The sequence below is a fragment of the Hyperolius riggenbachi genome, chromosome 2 (genome assembly GCF_040937935.1).
Source record: "Hyperolius riggenbachi isolate aHypRig1 chromosome 2, aHypRig1.pri, whole genome shotgun sequence".
In the NCBI taxonomy this organism is placed as follows: Eukaryota; Metazoa; Chordata; class Amphibia; order Anura; family Hyperoliidae; genus Hyperolius; species Hyperolius riggenbachi.
Window position 1 is genome coordinate 229,362,482 of NC_090647.1, and position 13,476 is coordinate 229,375,957.

Genomic DNA, 13,476 nt, shown 5'->3' on the forward strand with positions numbered 1-13,476 from the left:
AGTTACATTATAGTTCACTCCGCCCACACTATGTCATGGACATGCCCATTTTTCCACTGTGGTCGTAGACACGCTCATTTTTGGCACCCCCTCCCGTCACAGTTGAGCCAAGAAAAATCTGGTCACGGTAGTTCAAGTGACTTACCACCTGATAAATGGAGGAGATGGACTATTGTGCAGTGAAAGCAGCGCTGATACCAGTGGAAATTTCTGGTGCTTGTGGGTGGTGGGTTAGTGTTAGACATCAGTAGAGCGAAGATTAGTATGAAAATACGGTTGGGTTTAGTGTAAAATCGGCAGATTATGTAAATGGGGGGGTGGGGGGTGGTTGGTTAGGATTGTGGGAGGGCTGGTGTGAGAATAGGTTTAGTTTTAGCAACAGTAAAACATCAGTAAAAATTAGTTATTTTACTATCGTAATTACCACTTCCTAAAATAACAGATTTGTAACATTTGTGGAATAGTTTCCGTGGTCAGCGCACCTTATGTGCACTGACGCGGCGGAAATCCTCCACAAACGTGTAATTGGGAGAACCCAGGTTAGGTGCAATGCCCCAGTAGAGGGTAATTCCCACCAGCAGATGGAGCTGTGGAGTGCGGACGAGCACAGCCTCTGCATTGCCACAGATGCCAGATGGGAATTGTACGAGCAGGATCAAGCAGGGCTGAATAGCCCTCAAGAGAAATAGCACAGGGACAGACAGAATGTATGTTCACCAATCTAGTCGCCCCCCAGTGAACACACATCAACGGAAATAAAGCGCGAATGCAATCGCAAGAATGGCGATTGCCAAAGGACACCAGACTGAGAAGGGCAGAGCATGAGAGTAGCAAAGGCACAGCAAACAACAATCAGAAGATAAGGAAAAGAAACGCTAGCTAAACATGAACACCGCACTCATTCGCAACAGCGAATGTGTTTCTGCACGATCACCGCGCGTTAGGCACCCAGTGATAAGCGTGCCACCCTAACTGACCAATGACAGACAAACACGAAATAGACAACGTGAACGCTTGCTAAACGGTTACCTCACCGAGCCTACAGCAAGCGTTCGTATCAGACAAGACAGACAGACAGGTGGGGCTGCCAGTAGCAACCGCTGCTCTGGCCAGCACCCCTTAGGCAGAGATACAGAAGGAGGCACTGCCACTACCACTAGGGCAAGTGCGATCCAGACAGATGGAGTAGCCAGCAGCAACCGCAGCTCTGGCCTACAACCCCAGACAGACAGAACGATTTCCTGTCGACCGCCGCTGGCGACAGGACAATCGCAACAGAAGGAGGCACTGCCACTACCACTAGGGCGAGTGCGATCCAGACAGATGAACAGAAGGGGCTACCAGTAGCAACCGCTGCTCTGGTTAGCACCCCCAGAAAGACAGAACAATTTCCTGTCGACTGCCGCTGGCGACATGACAATCGCAACACAAAGACTGTACAGGAAAAAAAAGATAATACAATCTGACTGCACTAGAGGGAATGCCTAGTACAGTCCCAAGAATTACTCTAAGATAATCTTTAACAAACAGGCAAGGCTGACACTGTAGGAGTGTTTAGCAGTAACAAACCATAAGATGACCAGCCCAGGATTCTGGGAGAACATGGTATTTATACTGCCAGCCTTCAAAGGAGGCAGGTAGGCAATTTGCATAACGAATGTATGCTAATTCCTCAGCAGCAGAGCAGGTCTGAAACGTGCAAAGCAAAGACAGATCTCTTTTCCAGAGACCTGCAGCCCTCAGACTTAAGGAATGGTCAAACAGCTGTCTGTCTGTGCAGACAGCTGAGCGGATCATTACAAGATTAGTTGTAATTTTACTGACATTATAGTAGTTGCTATGTCCGGTGGCCAAATTACTGAGGCACCCTATTAGATGTATGTGGGCTTACTCCCCTACTGTTTCCAGTAACTGCTGTTTTTATATTGTAGAACATTGAGTTGCTAGTCATAATTATGCTTGATTTCCTTTGTACAGTCACGGAAGATAATGGCACTATATAAATCAATAATAATAATAAATAATTATTATTATTATCAGTATACAATGCATGGATAGACCAATCACTCTAGATCACCATCTTGGGAGCTAAAACTGCTAGTGAGAAAAGTGCAAAGCCTAATAATAATACAGGTAGGATCTTTAGATAAAGATAACGATTGATACTATAACCACATCTGGGACATCCTGGTAGCTTCCAGTTAGCTTCAGACTATTTAAAGAAAGTTTGCACATCTCATAGGTGCCTGAGAAAATAGCTCACCAAATACTCACTGCAATGAGTATCTGGTGCACTATGTAAAGGCCCATACCCACTATGCGATTTCTAACAACAATTTTTGTGAGAGCAATTTGTAGGCTGACAATGTATTGTCTTTACAGCCGGCTTGCTTGTTTCAGGTTTGGCACTTTTGAAACTAAACTGCTATAGTCTAAAAGGGAAGATGGGTTGTTTCTATTGTGGATCCATACATTTCTAAAAAAAATACAGTAAACAAATAATCAAAATGTATTTAAAAAACAAACTAATCTTAGATTCTCATAAATGTAGTGTTGTTCCAACTGCACAAACTGACTCACCAGTGTTCTAGCTGCTCCAGTATAAATAGGGGACAAATCTGCCCACAGGCAAGCTTTCTTTCTGCATTAAATTCTTTCTTGTTTCAAATATAGAAAGCTTTAATGACTGTGCCCATACATGTTCAATAGCTGCAATCTTGCTTTATTCATTATTTAAATGCAGTAAATAGCAGGTAATGTGTTATCTTGCTCTGCATGCCATAATGAGCAACTAGAGAGCATTAAAGGTCATCAGGAACTTTCCATCTAATGAAAAGCATTTCAGACGTAATATATTCATGAAGCGGACAGAGTAGAGAGCTTTCTGATGTTGATTTTAAAAGAATAAAGGAAACAGTTTTTAAATCAAAATATGGGCATTTTCGGTCTGTCTTAAAGGGAATCTTAACTGAACGGGGGGGGGGGGGGGGGGTAAAGAGTTTCACTTACCTGGGGCTATTACCAGCCCCCTGCAGCAGTCCTGTGCCCTCGGAGCCGCTCTGGAATCCTCCGGTCCACCGCTGTCACTTAGTTTCGTTTTTGACGACTCACCAGTCGGCCGGCCGCCATGCGTATTATTGGACGCATTCCCTACTGCAATTAGTGCTGTTGCAGATATCTACGCATGCGGAATGTGGCAATGCGTATTTGTGTACGCGTTGCGGTCCCCAACAGCGCTAATTGCAGTAGGGAATGCGTCCAATAATACGCATGGCGGTCGGCGGACTGGTGAGTCGTCAAAAACGAAACTAAGTGACAGCGGAGGACCGGAGAATTCCAGAGCGACTCCGAGGGCACAGGACTGCTGCAGGGGGCTGGTAATAGCCCCAGGTAAGTGAAACTCTTTACCCCCCCCCCCCCCCCCCAGTTCAGTTAAGGTTCCCTTTAAAACGAACCTGAACTCAGAACTTCCTCTCCGCTCTAAAAAAATAAACAGCATAATAACCTTTAAAGAAAAACCTCTGTTACAGCTGATAAAAATCCTGCAATAAATCTGCAGTTTGTCTACTTTCTGCTTTCATGGAAGCAGACGTATTGTTAACATCCTGTATTTACAAATGAGCTCTCTGCCATGGCAGTCAGCTAACACAGCTAAGAGGTCAACTTACAAATTGTGCTTAGTCACAGATGAGGGGGGATTAGACAGGCTAAACTCTCTGTATACACAGTGTGCATTTCTTTATGCTGTCATTCTGACCTGTGCAAGAGTTCACATCCACTTTAATCAAGAATAAGACATTGGTAAGCCACTGAAGAGACACTAGCACTGCATGATCATATTCTTTTATAGGATTGCTGTAAATCTACTGCCATATTTACAAGAGAAGTCTATGCAGTGTGTCCTAACATTAAATCAGGCACTGGTACTGGGTCACATCATATCCGATACAATGTGATGTTACTACAGTCTATTCAACTCTTACTAAGGCCACAAGATGGCAGTGCATGTAAACATGCAAGACATTCATGTCTTTATACAAAGCAATCCTGTTATATGGCTGTTTCAAGTTTTAGAAACCAATGTTGGTACTTCAGAATACTTACATATACTCTTATGTGCTTCTTTTTACAGTTCTACAAATGTTTTCTAATACTTTTCCACTGCAATCCTTCATCTCCCATTGATGGGAAGTCTCAATATCAAACAAATCTCACAGTAATTCAACAATGCCAAAATGTGAATGGTACTCTGATGTCCATGAAACAAACTTTGATACCAGGCAATGGCGAGATGGTCCCATGGCTACCGAACGAAGACAAAGAAATTGCATCTAGCCCATCTGCACCAAACTCAAAAGAGAATGATGATGTATGAATGCTGCGATTTAACCTTTAGCTCACAATTTAGGTGATTCAGATTCACTTGAACCAAAGAACTGAAGACTTTAACATACCTGCAAAAAAGGCTCAATACTATGTTTATTGTAGATATGAGTTGTGTGCATGGCGATGTTGTATAGTTCAGTTTTTATATGTGGTTTTTAATGTACATACTGGTGCATTTTGTTCAGTTTCATGAAAATGCGTTCACCTTTGTTAAAGTCACCACTTAACAAGTTTCCACTGAACAAGGCTACTAACCAAAGTATCGTTAACCATGCATATGGATATATAATCTTCCCCCACCTTCCTCCCTTAACACTGCAGTGGTGAATTAAAATAAGAAGTAGGAGCCATATCATTGACTTCCTATGAGGGTAGGTGTGGACAGTAAAATGATGTTATGCTTATAAGCGTTCAATGCATCATGAAGGGGGCTGGGCATAGGATGGATTTAGTATGCCATTCACTTCCAATACATATAAACTTATGGAGACAGCTTCCCTCTATCAATAAATTCAGTATTCACAGTATTGATTCAGTATTCACAGTATTGATTCAGTGTCATTGAATCGAAAGTGATGAATTCTTGAAATTCTACGGGCATTCATATGAGCATTCCTGCCCCTGCTCTGACTTGGCAAAAACAGAATGGCCTCTCATCACATCTTTGTTTATTATGTGGGTGTCATGGTGCTGTAGTGGATAGTAATCTCACCTTGCAATGCTGGGTCCCCAGTTCAAATCACAGCCTGGGCATTGCACAGAGATTGTATGTTCTCCCAGTGTTTGCATGGGTTTCCTCTGGGTACTCTGGTCCCCCCCCCCCCCCCACACACACACACACATCCCAAACACATACTGTGTAATATTGTCAAATGCCATACAAATTGGCAAAATATGTAAACTGATAAGTAAAACAAATAACAGCTTTATATGTGTGTTGGCTGTTCCTCTCCTGGTCACCATGATCACTCCTTTAACATTTTTAGTTTTGGCTAAAGTCAATTTTTCAGCCAAAAAGAGGCAGGCGTTATGGTTGCACTTAGCAGCAGAACAAAAAAAGACCACAAATTGCCACAAAAACTGAGATGGAAACTCTAAATAGGACTGAGCACATGGTTATTGTTAATTAGTGCAATATATAAGAGTAAGCAATGGAAACCAACTTATGACACAGCCATCCTAATGACACCTATCTATAGGAATATAAAAGGAGCAGCAGCAGACCAAGACAAGGCAAATCAGAGTCAGAACAAGCAGGGACAATAGGCAGGAGAAAAAGGACAGCCAAGCTGAATTGAGGTTGTGGCAGGGTTCTGAGGTGGTTGGAATCCCTAAAAGGACAACTGAAGTAGAAGAGACTTGGAGGCTGCCATATTTGTTTCCTTTTAAACAATACCAGTTGCCTAGCAGTCCTGTTGATCTCTTTGGCTGCAATAGTGCCTGAATAATACACAACATGTGGCTAATTTTGTCAGATTTTTGTCAGAAACATCTAATCTGGATGATAGTTCAGGGTCTATGGATTTAAGTTTTGGAAGCAGAGGATCAGCAGGGCAGCCAGGCAATTATTATCATTATTGGTTTATAAAGCACCAACATATTCTGTGACAATATGCATTGTTTAAAATAAAATAAATATGGCAGCCTCCATATCCCTCTCATGTCTGTTGTCCTTTAAAGAGACTCTGAAGCGAGAATAAATCTCGCTTCAGAGCTCATAGTTAGCAGGGGCACATAGTTAGCAGACGTGCATCGCCGCCTCTCCCCCGCCCCTCTCAGTGAAGAAAGACTGAGAGGGGCGGGGGAGAGGCGGAGGTACGCGTCTGATAGACGCGCGTGGGGCAGGGCTGCGGCGGTTAGCCCTGCCCCAATGCGGAAGCGCTCCCCGGCTGTACGGAGGGGATTTGGGGGTGAAGGGACCCCCGTTAAGCCGCGGGATAGCAGCGTTTTAGCAGGGGCACACATGCCCCTGCTATCTATGAGGTCTGAAGCGAGATTTATTCTCGCTTCAGACTCTCTTTAAATGCAAATAGCAACAGGTGAAGTCATAAGTAGGCATCCAGAATGGATTGCACAAGGGCTCACTGCTGGTGAATACTAAAAGCACTGTCGCCCAGAAGCAGAGAGCCACCAGCAGGAAAACAAAGAAACCACAGCCAAAATAATGCTGGTAAGCAGAGGTAATGCAAAAGTCCTGGCGAATAGTGCCACCAGCAGGTGCAACATGTAAAGCAGGATTGCTACAATGTTCCCTCCTATCACCCTCCCCTTTCCTCCTCGCCCCATTCACTCCCCTTAAGAGGTAGAAGTGAGAGGGTGATCGGGGAGAAATATCAAAGCAAGTCTGCCTCTGTCTGACAAATTGGACCTAAATCAAATTTTCAGTGACACCAGGCAGCAGGGGGAATGAGGAGAGGAATAGAAAAGGAAGAGATAGGTTGGTCCAGCGTGACCTAGGTCCTGACAGTTTCCGGTCTGTGAACCTCATTGCATTGTGGGAAATAATGACTGTTATCCCTCTGTGCATATGTATATCTAAAAAAAAAAAAAAAAAAAAATTCAGCCTATCACTGTGTTAGGGGATGTGGTTATAGGTAACAGCAGTTGGTGCTGTCTGTTTTTTCTTTTCATGACTGCCAAAAGTAAAGAGGATTACAGGCAGGCTGATTGTGGATCAAACAATATGAACATATTACATGGCGAATATCAATCCTTTCTTAATCTCTCGTCAATTTTTAAACTTCTCACTTTGCAATGTATCCATTTATTTTTTTCCCCTTTTGCTAAATTTCCTCTTTGACGACTTGAGGACCATAGGCTTACACCCTCCCTGGTGACCAGGCTATTTTTTTCAAATTGGTGTTCTGCAGCCTTAATGGCTCGCTGCAGAGCCATACAACTAAGCACACCAATGAATCCCCCCTTTTCTGCCCACCAACAGAGATTTCTGTTGGTGGGCTCCGATCGCTGCTGCAGCATGTTTTTTTTAGTTTTGTAATTTGTCATTTTTTTAAATACATTTGTCATTTTTTACATGTATTTTTTTTATCCCCCTCTCCCTCCCTCCCTCCCTCCCTCACGGCAACGAATCACAGCAATCAGCTCTTATAAGCATCAGCCTATGAGAGCCGATCGCTCTCTGAGCCTCCCCAGGGGACAGCCAAGTGACACGACTGATCCCAGCACAGCGATGCCGTAGATCACATTACTGTACAATGTAAATAGATGGTGGTTTAACCGTCTAACGGTATTCTAGCGGCGATCGCTACTGGTAGATTGATATTCAAGTGGGGATGCGCCTTTCAGTGTTAGGTGGTCCCGGGGCTGCCAGCTTCCCGACACCTATCAGCGTTAGGCGGTCGGGAAGCAGTTAAACACACAGTGCTTCTGTGGAATAATCTATATAAAACTAAAAGACAGTTGTAAATATGCACAGTGTGGACACACTAAGGCCAGTTGACAGTTAAACTGCACAGTTAGCAGGCAAGCACTGTTCATTCAACAGCTGATCTGTCAGGAATCCCATATACTAACGGAAGGTTGCACATATGCACGGACCCTGGGTGGTGGCTTGGTGTGGGTGGTGCAGTTGTATGCAGAGTGCGGAGGCTGAGTGCGCACACATGTAGGCTTTGGGCTGTAGTAGTGCGCTCTCAGGCTTTGGGCTGTGGCAGTTGTGGTGTGTGATTCTTTTAAGAATCTGGGGGTTTGCTGGTAAAAAAAAAATAGATTTTACTTTAGTAGCAATATTTTTATATTCTGAGTAACATTGCTATTGCACTTTTCATCCGAGCTATGCAACTAAAATGTGATACCTGTGATTGGTTAACTATATATATTTTGGATTGCCAACTTTCAAGGAAACTCGTTTTCTTCCTCAGGCACAATGTGATACAAATAACTGAAAAATAATTACCCTATATTGACACTCATACAGTCTACAACAAAAAGGAGGTATTCACTTTATAACAGGACACCAGGCCCAGGGGACACAAGAGCAGTGGATATAGTTAGCCATTTGCTAGTAAGTCCATAAAGATAAGGGCATTGGATTGTAAGCTGCACAAAAAAGATGACTTAATGTCACATTATACATTTGTCTCTATTATGTCACACAGTAGCATGTTAGATGTTTAAATGAGCTTTTTCTCTTTCTATGCACTGGCTTCAGGTCCTTAAATTCCCCCATCATAATAGCTACTCAGGTCCTCTATGCTATGATTATTGCTGCAAATGTGAGATGCCACAGAAAGGTCTGTTCAGTTATTGATCTTATTTTGATGAAATTTCATTCACTGCCATTTTGTTTGCCTTTCTCGGCAAAATAAAATACTGTGGTGGGGAACTGCTTATAAATAAGATACAGCACAAGGGTGAAGGAAAATTCCCTTTGATATTATGTACCTGCCAAGGTTTGGTTAGCAATACATTGTCATGTGCCTGTGTTAGCAAGTCACACAACTTTTCTACATAAAACAGGCAAGCAAGCAGATGCATGCACAAAAGTTGCACCTATTGTACTTTCTTTCTAGCAATGTTATGCATTATACATTTAAAGTGCATTAAGATTTAAGCTGTAAGTCTTTATGTGCATAAACTGTTTTGCATGCGTTCTGTACTCAATTAACATGCGTAATTCCATGCATTACAGCATAACGCTGCATAGTGAATCAAACCTAAAGTCAGAAGGAGGTTTGAAGGTGCTGTGCGGTGACTTGAAGAAAGTAGACTATGGTTTAGCAATATTTCTCATAGTCTCTCTCTTTGTGCAGCATTAGACAGTTTGCTTATGGATTTGCACTGGAGATTCAGCAGTGAGGTAACTACTAAGGGCCTCTCCCATTGGTTGATGGCATTCCTTGAGCATGTATATAAGAATAGAGGCTGCTGTGCTAATCTGAAAATATGTTGCCTCTGACAGGACCGTGTCATGTCTTGGGAGGGAATTAATTGGAGATTGCAGTTTTTCTTCAATCGACGGTGTTCGCTGTCCATAATAATCCCATTTAGTTGGGCTGAAGAAGAACTCAGCAAAGTTCCACTTCAGCCCCCTTTAATAACAGTTATCGTAAATTGGAAAAAAAAAACAAGCTTTTAAGTAAGCTAAACACCAATCTCTAGAATTAATCCAATCCTGGGCTGTAGTTTCAGAGTACAGCAGATAATATAGCACTGTCAACTTTTTGCTATGAAAACTGTAATTTCTAAGGTAAGCCAATTGGTCCATGAACTTGCAGTTAATGAAAGGGACCACAGGATTAAACATATCTGGAGTCACATGTAAGAGAAACTGGGAAAGAGTAAACTTGTTATGTAAATATTAAAAGATAACTGTTCGAGTAACCAATCAGCAACAGTAGAAAGACTGCCTGCATAGTGGCAATGCTGGATTGGTAGGATGAAGCAGATGCAGGTTATTTAAGAACTATATAAGAAACCATTTGTGACAGTTCTCTAACAACTCAGGAGGACCCCTTCCGCCCACCTGAAGAACATTTGGATCAAAGATGTCACTGAACTTGAAGTACAAAGTGATGTCCGCTCTGCCGTCTACCAGCAGGAACCAGGTAACAACCCCCAGATAGTAAAATTGACAAAGTGGGGTTCCGCTCAATAGTCCACAAAAATATAAGCCTTTATTGATTCAGTAAAAAAATGGAATGACATGTTGTGCCTATTCCTACTGATGCCATAAAGGCTTATATTTTTGTGGACCATTGAGCAGAACCCCACTTTGCCAATTTTAATGTCACGGAACTTGTTGGAGGGGTATGGACTATCTGTTACTAGGCATATTTACTAAATATTTGTGTTTGGTAATGGGCTTGTGCAACATTGCAAAGCCTCAGTTCATCATTTGTAAACCGGGTTACCCTCGATAAAGGCCGTGGCCAATTAAATGCCATTTATTGTGGAGGGGTTTGTTAATGTATGTTTAAGCATGATCTTGTATACCATCACAATGATGTTAATAAAATGTTTTTTTTTTTAAATGAGTGTAGATGTATCTAAATGGTTACGTTTCTTTTGTGAGTAAGGTATTTATAAATATTATTGTGGGATGAAAGTTCTTGTAAACCCTGTAGTGCAGATCATGACAACCTGAATTATCGCAAATTCTTTCTGTTTTAAGAAAGCAAACTTGTTTTCCTCTACAATATAATAAGTACATCAAAAGTTATTGCTTTTATGGTAGATGTAGATAATTGTTTCTCTTCCAAACCTGCCAAATGTTCCTGTAAAATTGAGATTTATTTTTTTAGATATTTTCAAATGAATGATTTTGACATCACAAATAATATTCAGTCAGGTTAAAGAAGCGTAGGGTGTTGGCACCCATAATTTCATCCTGAAAGCCATAGACACATGCATAAAGTGTCTTACAACTTTTCACATGTTCGTTCATTAGGAAGCCTTAAAGAGAACCCGAGGTGTGTTTGAAGAATGTTATCTGCATACAGAGGCTGGATCTGCCTATACAGCCCAGCCTCTGTTGCTATCCCAAACCCCACTAAGGTCCCCCTGCACTCTGCAATCCCTCATAAATCAAAGCCCAAGATATGTGGCACAGTCACCAGTATGCATTACTAGGTTTTAGAATTCTGAGTGGAATGGATATGGCTTGTATGTTCACACAACTGACAGGCCATAGATGTAATTTGGTTTAACTGCAAAACAAACAAAAAATAACAGTATTACTCTACTCCATGGAGGTGAAGTTCTTTTTCCCTAGAAGTCACTGCATACAGGAACATGATGGCTTCAGTACAGCAGAAAGATTGTGGAGTGTACAGTATGTGTGATGGTGCAATTCAATTTATGTACCTGTGTGTAATATGCTTGACTGTGTAAACTTTGCTTGATCAGAAGAGTATATGTATATTTTTGTGTGTGTGTGTGTGTGGCGTGGGGTGTGTGTGTGTGTGGCGTAGGGTGTGTGGGGTGTGTGTGTGTGGGGGGGAAGGTGTGGGTGTGTGTGGGGTGTGTGTGTGGCGTGGGGTGTGTGTGTGTGGCGTGGGGTGTGTGTGGCGTGGGGTGTGTGTGTGTGTGTGTGTGGCATGGAGTGTGTGTGTGTGTGTGTGGCGTGGGGTGTGTGTGTGTGTGGCGTGGGGTGTGTGTGGTGTGTGTGGCGTGGGGTGTGTGTGTGTGTGTGTGTGTGTGTGTGTGTGTGGCATGGGGTGTGTGTGTGTGGCGTGGGGTGTGTGTGTGTGTGTGTGTGGCGTGGGGTGTGTGTGTGTGTGAGTGGCGTGGGGTGTGTGTGGTGTGTGGTGTGTGTGTGGTGTGTGTGTGGTGTGTGGTGTGTGTGTGGTGTGTGGTGTGTGTGTGGCGTGGGGTGTGTGTGTGTGGCGTGGGGTGTGTGTGGTGTGTGTGTGTGTGTGTGTGTGTGTGTGTGTGTGTGTGTGTGTGTGTGTGTGTGTGTGTGTGTGTGTGTGTGTGTGTGTGTGGTGTGTGTGGGGTGTGTGGGGTGTGGGGTGTGTGGGGTGTGTGGGGTGTGTGTAAAAGAAAAAAAAAATCAAGAAATTACTTTGATATAGTAGTTTGCTGCTAATGTGTTACTGCACATTCTGGTAGCTCAGCTTGGCTTTCCTGGTGAAGATGCTTTCCTGTGTTCAGTCCAAGAAAACAGCTATCTCTCACTTTCAGTTGAAAGTACCTGCTTCCGTCCAGAAAAATCTTTTCTGAAACATTCATGTAGTCAAGAAATCAGATCTAAAGTTAAGAAATTCAGCAGTTTTATATATATATATATATATATATTTTATTTTTTTTGAAAACTCTTTATCTGTAATGTAGGCAGCACTTTGTCAATATACCTCACAATCTATATTTGAAGGAAAGGCTCAGAGAGCCTAACATGTGTCCTCCTGGTGGTCAAGGCCAAAACTCAATGTATTCCTGTGCCTGCTCTTAGGCCAGGTAACATTAAACTATCCACTGAGATTCTTAAAGGACCTCTGTTGCAAAAATCTTAAAATTTAAAATACATGTAAACATATACAAATAAGAAGTAAGTTTCTTCCTGAGTCAATTGAGCCATACATTACTTTTTTCCTATGTTGCTGTCACTTACAGTAAGTAATAGAAATCTTTTATTACCGACAGAGTTTGGATTAACCCATCTTCTCATGGGGGGTTTTCAGGGTTTTCTCTATTTTTAAATGCATCCATACTGTTGACTGTGCCACTTATCTTGGGCCCAGTCTACTCTACTATCTGTGAGCATAGAGGGATGGTATATAAAAAGCTTTATTAAAATAAATACTAAATTTGAAGAAATAAAAAAACAATGTAATGTAAAAATGTATAAATAAAAGAATAAATCAAAAGTAAATGAGATAACCATAATGTATGTTAGAATATAAAATAAATGGTAAAACCATAAAGACAAGTTAATTTGGGAGTCTGAAGTTGTAAATTAAACACATCTAACAATGGCAGTGGTTACATGCAGGATTATTTGGGAATAATATAATCAACCTATATGATGCAGAAAGTCTGGTATTTTACAAATCACAAGAAAACAAGCATGACGTTTAAACGTGTATCTGGGCTATAGTGGTCTAAAGATATTGCTAACTTTGCATTTTAAAACCACTGTTTCCCTTGATAGTAAACCTATATTTAAATGTCAACATTTAAGCCGAATGAATAAAATAAATATTTGTCTACCAAAACTGTGTGAAATGTGTATCAATCCATTAAGCAGTTTAAGGGATCAATCACACTATGTGCACTGCAGTGCGTTATAACGCAAGTTATAATCACACAGCAACGTTATGCAATTTTCTCAAAATGGGCACATTCATGTGTGCGACGCCTTAACCGTGCATTGGATTCCATCATAACGTGGGCAGAACTGGGCACAGGCAGGCATCAGGCACATTACACTTGCACTGAAATGACCACCTAATACTATGGGTTGCGACATGCACATTAAAGTAAGTTGCTCATTTTGAATTTCACTGACGTGTCACATACAAATCACAATGGATTCAGCGTAAACTTAGCTTGAGGTCGCATTCACAGTCGCACGTTGCGGAGCTGCGTTATAAAGTCTTATAACGCAGCTTACCGTACTGCATTGGTAAT

General features: G+C 42.0%; 2 protein-coding genes across 5 annotated transcripts in view; one reads left to right on the forward strand and one right to left on the reverse strand.

Annotated features, from left to right (window-relative positions):
* Positions 1 to 5,896, forward strand: part of LOC137546180 (pinopsin-like) — a 312,124-nt gene extending 306,228 nt beyond the window's left edge. For both annotated transcript variants that reach the window (XM_068268278.1, XM_068268279.1), the window contains exon 5: positions 4,133 to 5,896. In XM_068268278.1, coding sequence (XP_068124379.1) covers positions 4,133 to 4,375 — 243 coding nt within the window. In that variant the 3' untranslated portion in view covers positions 4,376 to 5,896. The remainder of the gene's footprint in view (positions 1 to 4,132) is intronic.
* The window catches only part of ST6GAL2 (ST6 beta-galactoside alpha-2,6-sialyltransferase 2), a 174,703-nt gene that overhangs the window by 3,662 nt on the left and 157,565 nt on the right, over positions 1 to 13,476 (reverse strand). The window lies entirely within an intron of this gene.